Genomic DNA, 20842 nt, shown 5'->3' with positions numbered 1-20842 from the left:
CTGCCTGCCGCGCCTCCAGGAGAAAGGAAGCCGAGAGCGCGGGCGGGAGGGGGCGGGGGCGCTTAAAGGGGCCACGGCCGCCGCAAGGCCAGAGCCGGCAGTGCCTCCTACGGCCCAGGCCTCGGCTCCGGCGCACCCCTGTCCCCAGACGGTGTGAGTTTGCCTCACAGCCCCATCCCCTTCATTTCCGGGGGCAGTGACCCCTGGGGATCAGAGAAGAGAGTAAGGAGCTGGAGGCCCGGGCTCCCCTTCCTCATCAAGGGGCTGTGGTTCAGGGTACCCGCTGTGGTTCAGGGTACCTGTCTCTGTTTGGGGTGAGTTGGGCATCCTGGTCCCCCATGAGTCCGCCTGTGTGTCCAGGTGTATGTGTGGTCACACTCTTGCTGACTACGCACACCGCCAGCAATATGGACGCCCAGGTGCCAGAGGTCATGCAGTGTATCCCCTGCCACCGGGCTAAAAAGACATTTATCCCTCCTCCATGCTTTCATCCAGAGAGGAAAGAATCTGGGCAATTTTTTTTGAAGACCTCCTGAGGAGTGACCACTGTGCCTGTGTGCAGTAATACCCACTTCGCATCGGTCTTGTATATATCAACGGTGTTTCTGAGCCACCAGGGGTGTGTGTGTCCAGGGCGTGTGCATATAACATACAGGGACCTTTTTTGTGGTGGCCTTTTTTCCTGGACTTCACACTGAGACTCATTGGAGGTGGGCGGGAGTGGACAGGGAGAGAAGGCGCAGGCCGCACGTGGGTGCACCCCTGGACTGAGCATGCTCCCCCATACACGTGTGCCCCACGTGCACCCAACCCCCATCCCTGCAGCAGCAAAAGGCCAGAGCTCTGTGAGGAGAGGGCAGGGGTGCCCAGGCCCAAGGGCCAGGTCAGTGGTGACATGATTAAGGGACGGTTCCCCAGATTAGGGAAGGGTTCCCCATCGGCATGTAGTCCTGCTGTGTAACAAGGGAGCAGGAGGGGGGTCCTTGGGCAGGGGTGCAGGAGTTGGTTGATTTTATCCCAGCGGTGCCAGAGCAGCAGTGACTTGTGGGTGGCAGGCTGCTTCCCTGGGGGAGACAAGTAATGTTCATGAGTCACACCACCCGAAATATATGCAAAGCTGCCTCCATCGCCTTTCGCTGCAGCCCAGATTGACAAGTTTGTTTGAGATTGCGATCCACGAGGTATATTTATAATCGCACCTTAGAAAAAAATCTTCTTGCAGGCACCCCCTCCCCCCATAGCCAGCAGCTCCTCTGGCAGGGTTTCTGCGAGCTAAGATACCTCGCGGGGGGGGGGGGGGGGGGCGGCGGGGGAGGGAGAACACCACCAGCCGCCCTGTGCTGCACTCCACCGAGGAGTCTGTCCATGGGCTTGGTGGCCCCATCCCTGGCGATGGGAGGAGCGGCCTGTCCGCTCTTCCTGGGCGCACAGCCCACGAGCTGTGGCCGCCCGTTCACCCCCGATCGACCCCCAGCTATGGAATTTCATTTATTAGAAGTCGAGGCGGCTGCTGGCAACCCCATTGCTTGGCTGTCTTTGTTTCTCTGCTGTGTGGGCGCGTCTCGAGCACGTGGCAGCTGGAGCGCGCAGGCCGGAGGAAAAGCGACCTGAGTTTAGAGTCCAGGGCCGCTTGGCAAAAAGAGAAACTCCGGCTGCCCAGAGGATAGCACCCCCCCCCCCCGCCCAACCAATCCAGGCTGAGCTCCCCGCCTCCTTAAGCCCCAAGCCTTTTCAGGGGAGGAAGGATAAGTCACCCCGTTCCCCCCCACCCCGCTAGCCCCATCTCCTGGTTGGCACTGGGACTACCTGGGAGTGGCCGAAGCAGGGCTCCACTCTCCAAACTTTGTTCCCGAAGCCCCCAGCCCCGCCACAGACGAGCTTCTGGGTCTGGGGCTAGGGATAAAAGGGTTTCAGAATTTCCCTTTGGAGACTTTGCCACCTCAGGAAGCAGGACAGTTAAAGAGAGATCACAAAAAGACTCTAAAAACAATTTAATGAGGAAATGTACAGGCATTCTCCCGGCCACTCCTAGCCGTCCCTTCTCCGCTCCAGCCTCCTCCCCAACTCTGGCAGCAGCCACGACACTCTGCTGACCCCTCGTGGTGGAGGTGGGCAGCGGTCTCCGGCTGCGGGAGACGCCAGCTGGCTCCTCCCAGCCTGGAGAAAGGGGCGAGGCTGTCCACTCCTCCCTCATCCTTTCCCGCCGGGGCCTGGCACTGCAGGGTGTGGAGGAGGAAGGACCGAAGACCACACAAAGAAACCTGAGAGAGGCTCGGAGAGTTTGCAAACTTTTGCTAGCACCTCTCACAAAAATGCTTCCTGGATTGTTCTAAGTAGGGCTGGTATGGAATCCCTTATTCCTGTCTTGTTATAAGGTGGGCTCAAGAAGGCTCTGTGCCTGGTCCCGCCACCTGTCCCAGTCCGCCTGGTTGGGGGAGGGATGCGCCATTTCCAGGGCAGTCACTATCCTTAGCTCACCCGAGGAGGTAGTATTTAGTGTCACATTTTAGAGGTGAGTGGTCCGAGAAACCAGGAAATTTAAGCAATCTGCTTAAGGTCAGGCAGATAGTAAGGAGGAATTCAAACTCAGGTTCTCTCAGACACCCCAATCCCTATCCACTCCAGGTCCTACCAGCCCTTGCAATAGGCTGTCCCAGAGGGCAATTCCACTTTTATCACGGCATCTGCAGGCACCCTTCTGGAAAGACTTCTCTGCCCTGGGGTTATTCAGGAAGGAGTTAGTCTCTGGAATCAGTCACTTCCTCTCCAGAGGGGACCACATGGGGTGGAGGTGGGGAGCTGCCACCTGCTGCTGTCTCTGCCCAGCCCCACTCTGGTCCTTGCAGAGGACAGAGTATGGGGGGAGGGGTCTGTTCTCCCAGTCTTAATAGACATTCTCTTTCTAACGTCAAATGTGGAAGATGGAGTTGAATTTTGAAAGAAGGCAGGGAAGACTCCTACGCAATATTTCAGGTGCCAGATTCCTGGTTGCTCCAGTGACCCTTACTAACGCCCCGCACCTTTCTCAGGATTCCTTCCATCAGTCACTCTTTTCTTGGAATCTGGATCCTGCTCACGTTCCACTAGGACCCAAACTCAATCCTGAAGGCCACACCTTCCCGCGACCCCTAAGGCTTGAGCAAGGCCTTGTAACCCCCTCCTTCCCCGGCAAAAGGCAAGATGCCAGCGGGTGGCGGTGCGCCCCAGTCCAACTGGCGTCAGGATACTGCCTCCGTTCCGGCCAGGCCTGACTCCCTCCCCACTCTCTCAGTGAATCAGGGGGCCACTGCGGGACCTTCTCCGGTCACTCGCCACCCCCAGTTCCACGAGGCGGACTACAAGCCCCATGATGCCGCGGGGCCGAGTTATAACAAGCACTGCCCAGGGCACCCACGTCCCCCTCCTCTCTCCCCCGCATCCCCGCATCCCTAGCCGACCGCTCGGGCTGAGGGCCGGGCTATGCAGCTGCGGGCGCGCGTCCCTGCGGCGGCGGTGGCGGCGTCCCTGGGGCCCTCGCCCCGTGCGCCCCCGCGCCCGCTGTGGGCGCCTGCTCCCTCGGCCGAGCAGCGTCTTTGTACGCGGGGGTGTGGGAGGCGAGGCGCGAGTCCGCGCCGCGCCGCCGAGTGCCCGCGCCCTCTCCGGGCGGGTGGGGGCCTCTCCGCGCAGCCCGCCGCCTCGCGAGGACGCCCGCGGCCCGCGCCGCCCGCACCGTTCCGGGCGCGCCACCCCCGCCCGCCGGCGCCGCTAGCACATGCCCGAGCCGCAGCCCTGCGAGCAAGCAGCGCTGGCCCCCCGCCCCGCGGCTCCGGGCCCTGGCTCTGGCGCGGTCCCTCCTCCCGGGCCGGGCGCCGCGGCCCCGGCATGAGGAGCGGGCGATGATCCCCGCCAACGCCTCCGCCAGGAAGGGGCCCGAGGGCAAGTACCCGCTGCACTACCTCGTGTGGCACAACCGCCACCGCGAGCTGGAGAAAAAGGTCCGCGCCGGCCAGGTAAGAGCGCCGTCGGGGCGCCGCGAGGACCCCATGGCCGGGCACGCCCGCCCGGCTTGGGGAGGGGGCGCGGCGCGGGCTGTCCCGCCCCCCTGGCGAGTTTGCAGCGCTTCTTTGTTCGCAGCCGCCGCTTTTGTGCTGTTGACCCGGAGAGGGTGATGGGAGCGGCCCCCGCCCGCTTCCCTCCGGCCCGGACTGGCGGCCCACACGTGCTCCGGACCCTCCCAGATTGGGGTAGGGGACGCCGTGCCCCTCCTCCGCGGGGGCAGTGAGGGCTGCGGGGAGGGGCTGTCGGCTCCATCTGTGTTCCACGCGGTAGGAGAGTCCGCCCCACTCAGCTCGGCAGCAACACCTCCCGCGTGAGTGTGCGGAGGTGGGCAAGGCCTGCGTAGGGATGGGGTCACGGGTCAAGGATCAAAGAGGCTGTGACACTCCCAGACATTCCAGCCCCACCCAGTGCCCTCTACCCTCACGATGAGCGCTTATCTGTTTGCTCAGACTGGGCAGAGCCCCTGGATCCCTCAGACCCGGCTCAGGAATGGGGAGTAAAGAGAGAGACCCTCTTGGCTTTAGCCCTGTAGGGCCTTGTCCAGGTGCTGAAAGGCGCTCTCCTGCCCTCTGGTGCTGGGGCCTGGCTTCTAGGCGCTGAGGAAGCGAGGGGCCCTTTGGACTCTGGCAGGATTCGAGGGTTTGCACACAGAGCAGGCTACCAGGTTCCTCTAGTCAGTGAGAATGGGTGGGTCAGCCAGCTTTGGCTGGGCGGTGGCCTCCAAGAAGATAAGGTAAGGGATGGGGTCTCCTGGCCGTTCTTTAGGACCAGGGCAGGCAGGCAGGCAGGCACAGGTCACAAGTAGTTCCCAACTCCGCCGTTGGCCTTCAGGCACAGGTAGGCACTCGTGGCATGGACGACTAACCCTCCAGGGTGGGGAGGCAGGAGCGAGAGCTGGGCCCAGCCTGCCCTGGTTTGTCTCCAGTTGAGGCCTGCAGACTTGGCCTAGATCTGAGATCCTGGGGCCCTGGGCTGGGAGTGGTTTGCTAAGGCGTTGTCCCTTTGGGAATATGCCTTTTGAGGGCCACTTCCTGAGTCACAGGAAGTTCAGTTTGAGGAGCTGTCTGCTTCCCAAGGGAAGAGTGAGGTGGAGAGCAGGACATCCCCAGATGGTGAGCAAAGTGAGGGTCAGAGTGTGTCTCTGAATTCCACCACTGAGCCCTCAGACCAGTGCAGCACCCAGCTCTGCATAGCAGTCCCAGGAAGTGTTGGGGTGACCTGAGCCTCCATCTCTGGTCGGGGTGTCTACTTCCATTCTACCTCTGCTTTCACAAGGATGCTCCAGGTTGCTCCTCAGACCACATCTCTGTTTATCCATCATAAAGGAAGTGGTTTGCAGCCACTGGTAACGGAAGCGAGGTCAGAGTGGTGGATCCTGCGGGACAGAGATGAACAAACCAGGCACAGCCCATGCCCTCCAGGAAACCCCGTTCTGGTGAAGCAAGTGTGAACAGGGAAGTACAGTGTGATGTGCAGGGTGCTAAAACAGTCCAGCCTCTTCTGGCTCATTCTCTGCTTTCCTCCCCTTGAGGGCAAGAGAAGACAAGCCTCTGATAGAGGTTACAGCTGGAGGGATTTAAGTATGATCTGAGAGGAACTTCCCAATGGGATGGTTGATGGTTGGTAGAAGAATTGTTAGGAAGAAGGCTAGTGGCTGAATGTCCGGATCACCTCAGTCACACTCCCTTGCCCAAGGGGTGGGTGGTCCTTTTCTTGCAGAGATTGGAGAGAGGCAGAATGCCTTAGAAGAAAAGGCTTTTTCACCCAGGCCTCTCTGATTGACAGTCCTCAGGTCAGCAGTCATCTTCCTGGGGTGAGGCTGCATGGGGAGCACTGGAACCCGCTGCAGGTAGGGGTGGTCTGGACCACTGAGTGTGTTCCTCTTTGCTCCCCTCAGGCTGCCACAGAAACCAGGGACCAGGTTCACCCCATCCCCACCCACTCATCCCCTCACCCTGGTGAGTTTTTGTCTTCCTGAAACGGATACTGCCTGCCCTGATCCAGCCAGGGGGAATATAGGGCATTGGTTGAGATTAAACCCTTCTTCAACCATAAAGGAGTCAGGGGTGCCAAGAAGGGGAATGCCAGTCAGTCTGGGTGGGAGAGCCCCCTGGCTGTATTTCGACTCCAGGACTGACCCAGAGTGATGCTTGCATCCAGATGTGCACTGCTCAGTCCCCAGGGCCTCAGACTCCCAGGGAGAACTGAGGATGCCCACCCCAGCCATTTCCTGCAGTGATGGGTCTGGGGGCAGCCACTTAACATCATAATGAAACCCGGTAGACCCCAGGCATCTCATCTGGGGGTCCCTGATCTCTGGTCCTTCTGGCACCCACTGTCACAGAAAACAGCTGGGTTTTCCTCAAACACACAGCAGCTGGGTTTCCCTGGTCTTCACTTGTCATAGCTGCCTCTTCTTCACTCCAAGAAAGCCCTGCAGAAGCCCTCCCGTGGGCAGGCTTGGCAATGCTGGCCAAGGAGGAGGGGGATGGCACGGCAGGCTTCTGAGCAGGTTCATGGGGCCTGGAAGCAGGGAGTGGCGGGGAGATGGGAGGTGCTCAGCGGGTGTTTTTTGGTGAAGGGAAGAGTCCATGATCACCCCTAGCCAATGCCCAGCAATACAATGGTTGCTGGGTGCCCTGCTTCCTGCCACACACCTGCTCTGCCAGGTTGGGAGGGGGCAGGGGGTTGTAGGGTAGTGGATGTGCCAGTTCCCCCTTGGCTGGCACGAGGCCTGAGGTCCAGACAGCTGGGCATGGCCTTGGTTTTGGAGTCACGCGTCCCTGGTGTTCCCTGGGGGTGGGAGGTGGAGGTTAGACTGAATAGCTCCCTGTGGGAGGGCCAAGGAGAGCAGGATTCTTCCCAGGCAACAGGCACTCTGGAGGGGGCTGGACTGTGGTCCTAGAGAAACATTTTCTTTCTTCTGGCGGCTGCCTCCACCATGGTCCTCCTTCCTGCTTTCCCTGGTTCATCCTTCTGACCTAGAGGCAGGTGAGATGGGATCGTGGGGCCCCCGGATACTCAGACAGAGGCTGCCTCACCCTAAGTACCTGTTGTGCCAGGAGCACCTGTGATCCCTTCTCCTCGCAAAGTAGGCAGTCCTGGGTATGGGCCGTCACCACAGCTGATGAGTCGGGAAGCTCAGGAGAGGGAGCCACAAACCCTAGAAACCAAATATCCATGTGTCTGGGATGAGGGGGAGGGGCTGTGTGGGGCAGGATGGAGGGCTTGGGCGGAGGGGCAGGTGGAGGGGGTGGGCGGAGGGGCGGGTGGAGGGGGCAGGGCGGAGGGGGAGTCAGCAGGTGCCACCCCCACTGGCCCAACTCCACTTGGGGAAGCATCTTGCCTCCCTCCCCCCCGTTGAGTGAGCTCAGGCCTGCCTGGTGGGAGAGCAGAGGAGCAGTGGCCATACCAGACTCTGGCTGTCTTCCCTGGGGCTGGGGGATGGAGCGGGGCAAGGAAGGGAGCCGCAGGCTGAGCAGGCAAGGGGCCCCAGGCTCTGGGCCCCTCACCTTGCTTCTCCAGCACCTGTGTTTAGTCTGTACATTCGGAATGTTCTTATAAGATTTCACCTACCAAAAGGACTCTGCTAATGCTAAACAACTTTGAAAAATACCCTGCTAGCCCATGTGGGTTCAAGGAGTGTGCATGTGCAAATGTGCTGGCAAATACGTGTGTTACATGAGTAGAGGCCAGCTGGGCACACATGTGCTTGTACACTTAGGGGTGCACATGTACAGTGAGTGTGGAGGCAGGAGTAAGAGTGTGTGTCCTTATGGTACGAGTGTGTGTGTGCATGCAGGTGTGTGTGTGCAGGCAGGTACGAGTGTGTGTGTGCAGGCAGGTGCCTGAGGGGAAGCAGGGAGACTCTGCTCAGGGAGCCCCAGCTCCTAAGCTCGAAAGACCCCTGCTTTGGGCTCCAGCTGAGGCCCGCTGGGGTGCAGAGTTTCCGCTCTCTTGGTGGGGAGGGCTGGCTATTGGGTTTCCTGGGAAACCTTTTCATTCCAGCAATTAAATAGCAGGCCTCTGCCGAGGAAGTTAATGAATTCTCCCGCCTGGGCCCCCAGCAAGGTGCTTCTGCCACTGCAGGCCCGGCTTGGGACGGGAGGGGGAAACTCCTCTGGGGCTCGGCTGACAGTACGCAGGGCTGATGTCGGCCCCGGAAGACAGCGGTGTCTTGGGGACCCTGGGGAGTCGGGAGAGTTCCTGTGGAGTGTGGGTAGGGAGGGCACCCCTGCCTGGCAGGCAGTGCCAGCCTCTCTGTGGAGCCTGGAGCTGGGGCACCTGAGGAGGAAGGAGGCAGGCGGCATCTGGAGCCCTGGGACCGGGCCCTGCTGGCTCCCTGGGGCCTTGTTAGCGGCAGCAGCATCTGGGGCGGGGCCGGTGGGAGGCATGGGTGGCTGGGCTGCGGCCCCATGGGAAGGCCTCTTCCTGACACCCCCCATGACCCAGCCAGCTCAGGGTCTATGGATCCTGCATCACTCCCACCCCAGGACTCAGGACCCCACCCAGGTCGGACCCTGAGGGGCCCAGCTCAACCAGTAAGAGGCTCTCCTCCCCTCTGGGGAGCTCATGTAGAGCAGCAGCAGGGGGGCCGCTCACAAGGGCCACGCACAGTTTTGGGGTTTTTTTGAGGCTCCCAGTATATTTAGAAATGAAGAAATGCCAACACAGGGTTATACAAATTATATAAACCTGAATTATTTTAAATGTCTTATTTTTGACGAAGGAGTTCCCACTCATGTTTAAAATATGTAACTGTTGCTAGAAGGTAGCAGTCCTCACTACTTTCCCACTCCTCCCAGAGGCAACCACTTTGAACTCTTTAGGCTGTTCTGGTATTTGCCTCCATAATTATAAGCAATATACCTCTACAAGTATTTACCGGTTAATCAATTTTACACTTTACTGCCTTGCCTTCCTTCCCCATGTCCCTTAAAAAGTCATCTATGCATTTGTTTAATAAGCATTTATCAAGCACCAGTTATGTGCCAGAGGCTGTCCAGAGACTGGGGATGTAGCCCTGAACAAGACAGACCGTCCCTCTGTGGGGCTCACAGTCTAGGAGAGGGAGACAATGAAAAAATAAATAAGCACTTCAATGTTGGGAGAGAACTAGAGCAGGATAAGGGACAATAGATAGATAGATAGCAACTGACATTTGAGATGGGTTGTCAGGACCAGCCTTTCTAAGGAGGTGACATGTGAGCGGTGGCCTGAATGAAGTGAGAGAAGCAGCTTTGTGGCTGCTAGTACCCAGGAGAAGATGGTTCCGGAGAAGGCTGATATGCAGGAGTGGAGCTTGGAGAGATGGGAGAGCATGTGAGTTCAAAGAGATGTCCAGGATTCTTTTCTCAACTGGATGGGAAGCCGTGGAGAGATTTTGAGCTAAGGGGCGTCAGGACCTGAGGAATATTTCACAGAATGGACAGCACCTATGATGGGCCCTGTGAAGAACAGACCTGAGGAACCAAGAGAAGAGTGGGCGGAATGAGGTGACAGATGGGGTGGCCACGACCAGGAGGGTAGCCTGAAGGTGGTGAAAACTAAGATGACTTTGGATCTATTTTGAAGGTACAGCCTGTAAGGTCAAATTTTACTGATGGGTTAGATATGGAAGGTGAGAGAAAAAGAAGAGATAAAAACAGTCCTAATGTTTCTTACCTGGAAAGGGAGTGAACTGAGGTGCCGTTTACTGTGATGGGAGAACTGGGGCAGGTAAAGCTGTCCAGGTATGGCTGGCATAAAGAAAGCAAGGGAGGGCTTCCCTGGTGGCGCAGTGGTTGAGAATCTGCCTGCTAATGCAGGAGACACGGGTTCGAGCCCTGGTCTGGGAAGATCCCACATGCCGCGGAGCAACTGGGCCCGTGAGCCACAACTACTGAGCCTGTGTGTCTGGAGCCTGTGCTCCGCAACAAGAGAGGCCGCGACAGTGAGAGGCCCGCGCACCGCGATGAAGAGTGGCCCCCACTTGCCACAACTAGAGAAAGCCCTCGCACAGAAACGAAGACCCAACACAGCCAAAAATAAATAAATAAATAAATAAATTCATTCAAGTACCCTTAATTAAAAAAAAAAAGCAAGAGAAAGAAGTCACAGGTCAGAACGTCCCCTTTTGTTTCATGAATTCAATTTCCTTTCCATATTTTTCTCAGGGTGTAACTTACTGTCCCCCCCCCCAAATTTTTTTTCTTCTGTTTCCTGCATTGGCAGTTGTTTCCTCTGGGTTTTTAGCATCTATTTGCATGTTTTGGTATCTTTCAGGTTGGCAGCTTTCCTCAAGTGTCCAGTCACCCTCGGCTCTTGGGGCATATTTAAGGATGGGGGGTGTGGAGCTTATTAACGGATGGGTGCTGCTCTAAGATGACTGGCCTGCTTATTGGTAGGATCCCCAGATTTCTGTACCCAGAGGTCTGTGGTGCCTCTGGTTCCTGCAAGAAAGAATTCTCCAGTCTCCTGCTAGGGGTAGGATAGGGGCAGTGTTATGTGCAGTCTGGCTGCCCGTGGTTCAGGACTTGAGGCAGGGAAGGGACTGGGCTTTCACTGTTCACCAGTTTTCAGTCCCGTGACCTCATCCTCAGACCAATGTCCGAGTTCAGTACATCTGAAGCTCAATTTCTATAAAGAATACACCCCTGGCATCCTGTGGAGAGGAAGGGGGGACATCTCCCAGCTTTACAAGATTGGGGAGGGGGTTCTGAATTTTAACCAGACACCCCTGTATTCAGTCCTGAGCCTTTCTCCTACCCCTGCTGTTCCCACTGCCTGCATGTTCTGCACCTGTCAAGGGTGCTAAGGGGGGAATCTAGCTTGCTAATCACTGGGGTTTCCCTCTGTGAATGCTTGGGTTCTAGTACCTTCTGTTCCCTTAAGTCAACTGTGATGCCCCAGCCACTTTCTTGTGGGTTTTAAATATTTTATTGGCATTCTTATACTTACTCACACATTTACTTTTCTTTATTTTTTTAATGTGGTTGTGCCGGGTCTTAGTTGCAGCAGGCAGGCTCCTTAGTTGCAGCATGTGAACTCCTAGTTGCAGCATGCATGTGGGATCTAGCTCCCTGACCAGGGATCGAAGCTGGGCCCCCCGCATTGGGAGTGCAGAGTCTTAACCACTGCACCACAAGGGAAGTCCATCACACATTTACCTTTTGAGGCAATCTTCATTACTTTGTATAGATCTAAGTTTCCATCTGGTATCATTTTCCTTCCACTTGAATAACTTCATTTAACATTTCTTTCATGTCTTCTGGTGATAAATTCTCTTAGCTCTTGTTTGTCCATAAAAGTCTTTATTCCCCCATTTCATTTTTGAAGTATATTTTTCACAGGATATAGCATTCTAGGTTGACAGTTGTTTCGCCAGCACTTCAAAGATTTCATTCTGTTGTCTTCTAGCTTGCATGGTTACTGGTGAAAATTATGTAGTATTTCCTATATTTGTCCTTATATACATAGCGTGTCTCAATTCTCAAAATCCTTTCCACAACATTGTAAATCAACTATACTCCAATAAAAAAAATTTTTAAATACTTTTAAGATTTTCTTTTTATCATTAGTTTTCAGCATTTGATTATGATGGGCCTTGGCGTAGGTTTTTTGGTGTTTTTCTTCCTTGGGATTCATCGAGTTCCTTGGTTCTGTGGATTTATCATTGTATTAGTTTCTGCAACAAATTACCACAGACTGGGTGGGTTAAAACAACAAAAATGTATTCTCTCATCATGTTAGAAGCCCAGCTTCAAGGTATCAGCTCCACTCCTTCCAAAGTCTCTAGGGGAGAATCCTTCCTTGTCTCTTCAAGCTTCTGGCGGCTCCAAGCATTCCTTGGCTTGTGGTTGCGTAACTTCAGTCTCTGCCTGCATCTTCACATGGAACTTCTGTGTGTGTGTGTTTTATAAACTGGATTTAGGGCCTACCTGGATAATTCAGGCTGATCTCATTTTAAGATCCTTAACTTAATTATATCTGCAAAGACCCTTTTTCCAATTAAGGCCACATTCACAGGTTCTAGCAGTTAGGATGCAGACATATGTTTTGTGGGAGCACCACCATTCAACTTACTACAGTAGTTTTTTTAAAATCAAATTTGGAAATTTTTTGGCTATTTCTTTAAATTTGTCTTATTCCTCCACTTCCTTATCCTATCCTGTGGACTCCAATTATACATATGTTAGAATGCCTTATAGTGTCTCACAGATTGCTGAGGCTGTTTGAATGTTTTTTGATACTTTGTTTCTCCTCTGTTCTTCAGTTTGTGCAGTTCTGTTGCTGTATCTTTAAATTCACTGATTTTCTTTTTATTCCGTAGTGTCTAGTCTACTGTTAATGCTATCCAGTGAAAATTTCATTTCAGATATTGTACTTTTTATCTCCCATTGCTTTCCCTGTGAATGTTGTGTTTTTCTTTAAACTTTTGAGCATATTGAGCCATTCATCTTTGTTTCTATTAAATGATTTTTCTCCTTATTATGGGTTTTATATTTTCCTACTTCTGTGCTTGTCTAGTCATTTTTAACTGGATGTTGGACATTGTAAATGCTGTGATGTTAAGCATCGGGATATTGTTGTCTTCCATTAGAGACTGTTAGACTTTGTTCTGGCAGCCTAACTTACTTTCAAATCAGTTTGATCCTTTGGAGCTTATTTTTAATCTTTACTAGATTAGGTCTGGGTGAGCCTTTTCTCTTGGGATAGGATTCCTGCTCCTAAGGTATAACCCTTCTTGGGTCTCTTGAATACCCTGGGTAATCAACAAGGACTCTCTACTCTAGCAGGTTGGAGCTTGAATGTCTCCCTACCATGGGTGAGCTCTGAGAATTTATCAGCCTGTTGTTCCTTTTCTGCCTGGTTTTGTTGAGTTTCACTCCACACATGTGAAGTTTAGTATTCAGCAAAGACTCAAACGGACCATATGCAGATTTCTGGAGCTTTTTTTTTTTTTTTTTTACATAGCTCACTTCTTCCTGGAACTCTGCCCTGCACCTTCTAGCTACCTCAGCCTCCCTGAACTCCTATCTCTCTCCTTAACTCCTCAGCAAGACTACCATGCTCTGCTGGGGATTCCCCTACCTGAACTGCTGTCTGGAATATTCCTCCAAGTAGAAACTTAGGCAATCATAGAGCCCACCTTGTTTGCTTCTCTTACTTCAGGGATCACAGTCCTGGACTAATTGTTGCCTAATGTCTGGAAACAATTATTTCATATATTTTGAAGCAATAGCTTTCTCTGTTTGGTGGGAGGGTAATTTCAGTTATCTCACCATATTGGAGTAGAAGCCTTTTCCTGGCATTTTAATCAAGTTTTGGGGAGGAGAAAAGGAGTTACATACATGTAGTCAGTTCACGTATTTAAGCAGAAGTCGTAGTTTCCTGAAATATATCTAAATATTTAACAAACATGTGCTTTTATCATGCAACAAAAATCTCATGTAATATAATCATGTTATTCACAAAACAATAATAGTATTTATAAAAAATGTTAATACATAGTGTCCCATAGGCATAGGACATGGGTTTGAAGTTGTACCATGAACATATTCTTTCATTCTTATCAATGTATTACTGCAACTGTTTGCTAAACCTCTCAGGGATAATGTCAATGATCTAAATTGGTGGCCCTTCCTGAAGGTGTGGTCTTGGACCCCTAGGATAGGTCCTGTCTCAGGTGCCCTCCCTGGCCAAGGGTCTTTCTAGACCACACTTTGGCCCCAGGCTTACTCTTCACAGGCAGCCCGCTGGGCCTTGGAAGAGTGAACCCAGTCAGGGCACCTAGGTGGACAGGAAAGGAAGTCCTTCCCTTTCTCAGAGTTACTTCCTGCCCTCTCCTGCAAGCCCCTTTCCCCTCACCTGACCCCAGCTCATTGTGTCTGTTTTTTCCATTGCCTTCTGAGATGGGCAAGACAGGACAGCTAGGTGGTTGCTGCCTGCCTAGCGGCTGTTAGGCTTAGATGGGCTACCTCAGAAGTGACCAGGGCAACCTCTTCACCTCTTCCAGGTGGACATCGAGCAGCTGGATCCCCGTGGGCGGACTCCCCTGCACTTGGCCACCACCCTGGGGCACCTCGAGTGTGCCCGCGTGCTCCTGGCACACGGCGCAGATGTGGGCAGGGAGAATCGCAGCGGCTGGACAGGTGGGCACCCCTACTCACCCCTGCCCCACAGCCTGGGTCTCCCGGCATCATATCCTCACCTCTGATTGGCTGAAGGGAGCCCAAGGCAGGGTCCTGCCCTGTGACATCGCCTCTTGCCCACACCCCGCCCCCAGTGCTTCAGGAAGCTGTGAGTACCCGGGACCTGGAGCTGGTGCAGCTGGTGCTGCGGTACCGGGACTACCAGCGGGTGGTGAAGCGGCTGGCAGGCATCCCTGTGCTCCTGGAGAAGCTGCGCAAGGTGAGGTCCAGCTTCTCAGCCTCCCCACCACGGTCTTTGAACACTATCTCTACCGCAGGCTTAGCCACTCTCCTCTTCATCCTCCAGGCCCAGGACTTCTACGTGGAGATGAAATGGGAGTTCACTAGCTGGGGTAAGAGGGGCTGACGGGGGCCTCTCCCACCTCAGGGCTTCTGCACTTGCTGCTTCCCTGTCTTGAGCACTCTTCCCATCGCTCTCCCATGGCTCCTTCTCACCTCTTAGCTCTCAGCTCATTGCTACCTCTTCCTGAGGCCTTTCCACGATGCCTCTATTGATTCCATTATTTCCTTCACTTTGTAATGACTGGCTCATTTGTTTGTTACCTGTCACCCCTTACTAGAAGGTGAGCTCCAAGAGGGCAGGGGTCCTGTCTTGTTCAATGTTGTATCCCCAGTGCCTGGCACATAGCAGGTGTTTAATAAATATTTGTTGGAAGACTAGATGAAAGGTTGAGTGAGTGAATTAAATGGTGGATACTAGGGACTTGGTGGTGGCCGAGTCATGCCTGTCCCCAGCCTCAGGTGGTTCATTTCTGAGTGCCTGTGGTCTACATTTGTAGGGGGGGACTGGGGCAGGGGCTGCTTTCCCACCGGTTCCCTTACCCTTTTCCAGCCACACTCCTGACCCTGACCCCCATGCTCTGAGGTGGCCGAGAGTGGTGGGCCAGACAAACTGAAGCCACCTCTGACCTTCTCTTCAACCTAGTGCCCCTGGTGTCCAAGATCTGCCCCAGTGACACCTACAAGGTGTGGAAGAGTGGGCAGAACCTTCGGGTAGACACCACACTTCTGGGCTTTGACCACATGACGTGGCAGCGAGGGAACCGCAGCTTTGTCTTCAGGGGCCAAGGTCAGGCAGGCGGGAAATGGGGCAGGGTGGGGAGGCTGGGCACAGCCCCCTGAGACCCCTGACCCCCTGTGCTATTCTGCGGCTGGCAGACACGAGCGCCGTGGTCATGGAGATTGACCACGACCGCCGGGTGGTGTACACAGAGACCCTGGCTCTGGCTGGGCAGGACCGTGAGCTACTGCTGGCTGCTGCCCAGCCCACCGAGGAGCAGGTGCTGAGCCGGCTCACCGCACCCGTCGTCACCACGCAGCTCGACACCAAGAACATCTCCTTTGAGAGGTGAGTGGGCATGGCCTCGGAAGCCTGGAGCCAGCCCGGTGGATGCCCCCTCACCGAGACCACGCTGCTTCCCTAGGAACAAGACCGGCATCCTGGGCTGGCGCAGCGAGAAGACCGAGATGGTGAATGGGTATGAAGCCAAGGTGAGGTCATAGCTCCCGGGTGCCAGCCCCACCACACTCTTGCCTATAGCGAGCTGGGCAGGGGTTTCCTGACCATGCTTTCTCGGCCTTGGAGGTGCAGAGGCAATGCAGCGTGGAGGCAAGGTCATGAGACTAAGAGGCAACTGATGAGAATGGCCGGCATTTATTGAGCACCAAATATTATGTTCATGCTCAAGGCTCTGTTCTGACATTTTAAATGTATGTACTTGTATGTATGTATGTGTGTCTATGTACACATGCACACACGTCTATGTATATATGTGTGTATGTCTCTCTCTCTCACACACACACACACACACACACACACACACTCATTTAATCCTCACGACAACCCTTTCGGGTAGATGCTATTATTATTCCCATTTTACAGAGGTTTATCGAGCCCTTTCCACCATTTCCCATTTAATCTTCACAACTCTATGAAGTAGGGTACTGGCGCATTTTATGATGAAGCAGGGGCTTGGAGTGACTAAGTGGCCAGTACAAGGTTGCCCAGAGCTAAACTTCAGACCCAGCTGGCTGACTCCAAAGCCAGGCCTTTACCCCTAAGAAGACTGTTGTGGGGGACGCCCAGCAGTCACTCTGGGACCCCCATATCACCCATGTGGGGCCATGTGGTGAAGGGTCTAACCAATGCAAGTTTCTGTGTCATTGTTTCCTCCTGGAAGCCTTCCCTGCTTCACAGGCTGGGCTGTGGCCTCTGGTTTTTGGTCCCACAGTCCTGTGCTCTCCCCATTAGAGCATGTATCACACTGTGTTATTACTGTCCATTGTCTTCTTGATTGTGAGCCTCAAGAGGGCAAGGATCATGTCTGGCCATGCTTGTTCACCACTGTATCCCTGACGGCTGCCTCAGTGCCTGGCTTATAAAGGCTCCTCACAAAATGTTTGTTGAATGAATAAGAGAACTGAATGAATAACTTCATATAATTACTTGCCCAAAGGCCTGGAGATTGGAACTGACAGCACCCCCCTCCCCTGACCGTTCTTTGTAGGAAGTGTTCATAACGCCCTTAGGGGCAGGGTAGGGGTACCAAAGCTGTCTGTGAGTCCTTTCCTCATCTGTCCCCAGGTATATGGGGCATCCAATGTGGAGCTCATCACCCGGACACGGACAGAGCATCTTTCAGAACAGCACAAGGGCAAGGTCAAAGGTAATGAGGAAGAGGTGGATGGGGGAGTGGGGGGGAGGAACCAGCCCCACTCAAGCACCTCCATCGGTATTTCCTCTGACATCCTAGCAAGAGCCAGGATAGCTTATTCAGGCAAATAGGTTTCAATTCAAGTGCCAAATCCTAGTGATCGGTAGTTGTTGCCTAGAGTGCTGTTAAGATTCTAAGGCAACATTTGGGCTCAACGGGAAGGAATGCTACAATCGATTACTAATATCTGCATTGGATTTGGGGCAGGGGGGAATGTCATGTACACTGTTTGTTGGCCATTCTAGTCTAGTGGGACATACCCTAGGCAGAAGGACAGGGGCCCTGCCACTGATTCTCTGTGCCCACTGATACTACAACTGACTCTCTGGGCACCAGTTAGTCTGTCTAAAGTGGATAGGCATAATTCCCACCTCACAAGAGAACAAAATGAAGTTAACGTGGATGCACCTGAAGGAAAACACATACACATGCATACCCCAAAATACTTTTGGAAGTTTCTCCTGAGCCCCAGGCCTACTTTTATTCCAGCTGTGCTTATGGTGGTCCTGCCCCTGCCCCTGCCCCTTGGAGTCCTCAATCACCTTCAGGTGAAGGTGCCTGGGTGTGTGGTGTGGGCGAGCAATCCTCCCTCCCTCCAGGGACCAGCCTCCTCCCTGGGTCTTGGGTGCTGTCACTTCTGAGGACTGCAGTGTCCTCTGAAATGCCATATTTCTTGCAGGCTGTAAGACACCTCTGCAGTCCTTCCTGGGAATTGCTGAGCAGCATGGGGGCCCCCAAAATGGGGTGAGTGTGTTCAAGGGGTACCCCTCTGTGGAAGGGTTTGGTTGGGGATCAGGAGAAAGTCTGGGAGGCACCCTGTGGGGACTTTCTTTCTTTCCACAATGCCCAAGGCCCTGTCAGCTCCACAGTGGCGGGGGGACAGATCCGGGGCTTGTAATACCAAGTGGCTGGCCTGGCCTCGGGGACTGAGAAGGGCTCATAAGCCCCTCCCTGTGTGGTACAGACCCTGATCACTCAGACTCTGAGCCAAGCCAACCCCACTGCCATCACCGCAGAAGAGTACTTCAATCCCAACTTTGAGCTTGGCAACCGTGACATGGGCCGACCCATGGAACTGACCACCAAGACACAGAAGTGAGGCCCCGTGGTGGTGCTGGGGAAGGGTGGGCAGGGCTGGGAGGCCATGGCTTCTACAATGTCCCTCACCCCTTGGGATCTGGGGTGCAGGTTCAAGGCCAAGCTGTGGCTGTGTGAGGAGCATCCCCTGTCCCTGTGTGAGCAGGTGGCCCCCATCATTGACCTCATGGCCGTCAGCAATGCACTTTTTGCCAAGCTCCGGGATTTCATTACCCTGCGCCTGCCTCCAGGATTCCCTGTCAAGATTGGTGAGGCTCCACCCCCATTTCCCTTGAGCAGCTATTGGGAGGATGGGGCTTAGAGGAGGTAAAGAGTGGGTACCTAAGGTGTGAGGGAGTGGGTGGTGGTGCCTGATGGTTTCTGCATCCTCAGAAATCCCGATTTTCCACATCCTCAACGCCCGTATCACCTTCGGGAACCTCAATGGCTGCGATGAGCCGGTGCCGTTGGTGCGAGGCAGCCCCAGCAGCGAGACCCCTTCCCCGGGCAGTGACTCCTCCAGTGTCAGCAGCTCCAGCTCCACGAGTGAGACCCTGTCCCGCCCTGAGCCCGCCCTCACTTCCCCTCCCCACCGAGCACTTCCCCGGGAGTGGCCGGGAGGGGAGGTCTGGTCCACTCTGACCCACAGCCCGGCGCCCCCAGCCTCGTGCCGCGGCTGCGAGATCTCCCCCGCGTTGTTCGAGGCCCCACGCGGCTACAGTGTGCTGGGCGGCCAGCGAGAGGCCGCCACCCGCGACGACGATGACGACCTGCTGCAGTTCGCCATCCAGCAGAGCCTGCTTGAGGCGGGCAGTGAGTATGACCAGGTGCGTCCCCGCGGCCGCACGGGGCCACCGGACTGCGGTGCCGCCGCAGCTAACTGGCTTACCCCTGCCTCCGCCCAGGTCACCATCTGGGAGGCGCTAACCAACAGCAAACCGGGCACTCACCCCATGTCCTACGAGGGTCGCCGACAGGACAGGTCAGTGCCCGCCCGTCCGGAGAGGGTTTGGAGACGCCTATTCCCCCACTCCCATACACATGCACAGAGAACACCAGGGCCCTGTCACGGTGCGTATGGACACTGCCGCATGAGCACCCCTCTTGGCCCAGAGGAACCGTGGTACCGCCATCAGGGACCCTACTGGTTTCAAGATGGCGTCTACCACCACCACCCGTTCCTGACTCAGGGGTGGGTGAGCAGTACTCCAAACGCGGCCTTAGAGCCTTCACAGACCCTCGCCAGACAGAATGTCGGGGCTGGGGTTCTAGAAGACTGGGAGGATGGGCTTTGTAGGAGCTGGCGTCAGCTCCTACCGGGTGGGAGGGAGCCAGGGAGGTGACGCGGGACTCATCGCTTCCACTGGAGAGTGTTGAGGCCTGCGCTGTCCCGAGGCCTCCACACCGTCTCCCGCCCCGCATACGGGCGCCCAGAGCCCTCGACGTATCTTACCTAACTCCAGGAGCGCTCCGCCCACGCCGCAGCGCCAGTCCACAACCCCTGCGGGCCTGGCGTCGGTCCCCAGCCCTCGGCCGAGCCCGCGCCCAGGCCAAGGCGGCCACGTGTTCCGGAGCTACGATGAGCAGCTGCGGCTGGCAATGGAGCTGTCTGCGCAGGAGCAGGAGGAGCGGCGGCGGCGCGCGCGCCAGGAGGAGGAGGAGCTGGAGCGCATCCTGCGGCTTTCTTTGACTGAGCAGTAGCGCCCACTGCCGGGCCCCTTGGCCACGCCCCGCGGGACCCGCCCGGGAGCGAGAGTCGCCCCTCCTGCGCGCTCTCCGAGCTGAGTCCGGAGACCCGAACCGCCGCCTCGGGGGCGTAGCGGCGCACCCGGCACCAGATGGGGAGGGGTTCGGCCCGGCCGTGGGGTACCTTCCTGGAGGCAGCTGGCACGGCTCCCCTGCTTTGCTGTATCCTGACCCCACCCCACTCCCCTGGGCTCGGACCGATCCAAGGGCGGAGACAGGCCGTTTGAGAGGGAGACGGTCCTTAGAGGAGCACTGTCTCCATCCCTTGCTCCTTCTGGCCGGTCCTCCTTTCTGCTCACTGACCCCACTCCAGGACACTGCCCGTGAAGCCTTTGCATCTCCGCTCTTCACCCCTGGGGGGCAGCTGAGCTCCCCACGTGCTGTGTGGCTGCTTCGTCCTAGACACAAACCAGCACGTCAAGGGCCCAGCTCCTCCCCCACCCCGGCATTTCAGCGTCAAGTGCACTTAGCGGGGTGCCCGGCTCCCCCAGCCCCCACACCCCTCCCGGGTCTCAGGGTGGTCCCAGCTTCTCTTTGGGTGACCAGAGGTTGGAGTCCCCATCCCCAAGGCACGTTTTTGTGATCAGGGAGGGTGCCCAAGGTGGTCCCAGGTCTGGGCAAGGCCTGGCTCCCTCGTGGTGTCTTGGCGAATGGGGAGGCATAGTGGGCGTGGGGCAAACACCAGACTGGACACAGGGGTCGCCCAGGGCCCTGGCACCACCATCCATCCCTTCCCACCAGCTGCTGCTAGCCCTCTGTGGTTGTGCATCCTACTTTCCCTCCACCCAGGGGCTGACTCCGAAACCCTTCATCCAATGGTGCTAACCCCCGGCTCTCCCCTGCCCCACCCCACCACCCAGAGAAGCACAGACCCCGCCAGGGGCAGGGGCCCACTGCACACCCTTGTCTGGGTTCTCTCGGACTGGCCTTCCTGGCTCAGCCAGTGAGGCTTGGAAGGGACACGAAAGCGATGGAAGAAAACAACAAAGGGAAGCTGTTCCTCTCACCCTCTTCCCTGATGCCAGGGGCACCAGACTGATTCTGAGGCACAAATAAAAGAGGCTTCAAACCCGA

General features: G+C 55.7%; 1 protein-coding gene across 8 annotated transcripts; it reads left to right on the top strand.

The window, feature by feature from the left end:
- The first annotated feature begins 3450 nt into the window (after nt 1-3450).
- Nucleotides 3451-20842, top strand: ANKRD13B (ankyrin repeat domain 13B). 8 transcript variants are annotated; one of them, XM_067715364.1, is made up of 15 exons: nt 3717-3989; nt 14036-14171; nt 14306-14430; nt 14518-14563; nt 15157-15300; nt 15390-15579; nt 15656-15722; nt 16816-16897; nt 17625-17689; nt 17910-18040; nt 18134-18291; nt 18416-18568; nt 18686-18849; nt 18928-19004; nt 19486-20842. In XM_067715364.1, the coding sequence occupies exons 1-15, from the start codon at nt 3876-3878 to the stop codon at nt 19721-19723; spliced, it is 1890 nt and encodes a 629-aa protein (XP_067571465.1). In that variant the 5' UTR covers nt 3717-3875; the 3' UTR covers nt 19724-20842. The 8 variants fall into 8 exon arrangements, with proteins under 8 accessions (XP_067571464.1, XP_067571461.1, XP_067571460.1 ...); XM_067715362.1 differs by having other exon boundaries at nt 3711-3989; nt 18686-19004; XM_067715366.1 differs by lacking the exon at nt 3717-3989 and adding exons at nt 4148-4223; nt 5936-5996 and having other exon boundaries at nt 18686-19629.

This window comes from Pseudorca crassidens, chromosome 19 (assembly GCF_039906515.1).
Source record: "Pseudorca crassidens isolate mPseCra1 chromosome 19, mPseCra1.hap1, whole genome shotgun sequence".
Classification (NCBI taxonomy): Eukaryota; Metazoa; Chordata; class Mammalia; order Artiodactyla; family Delphinidae; genus Pseudorca; species Pseudorca crassidens.
Note: the sequence above shows the minus strand (reverse complement) of the source record. Positions and strands in the feature narration are given on the sequence as shown.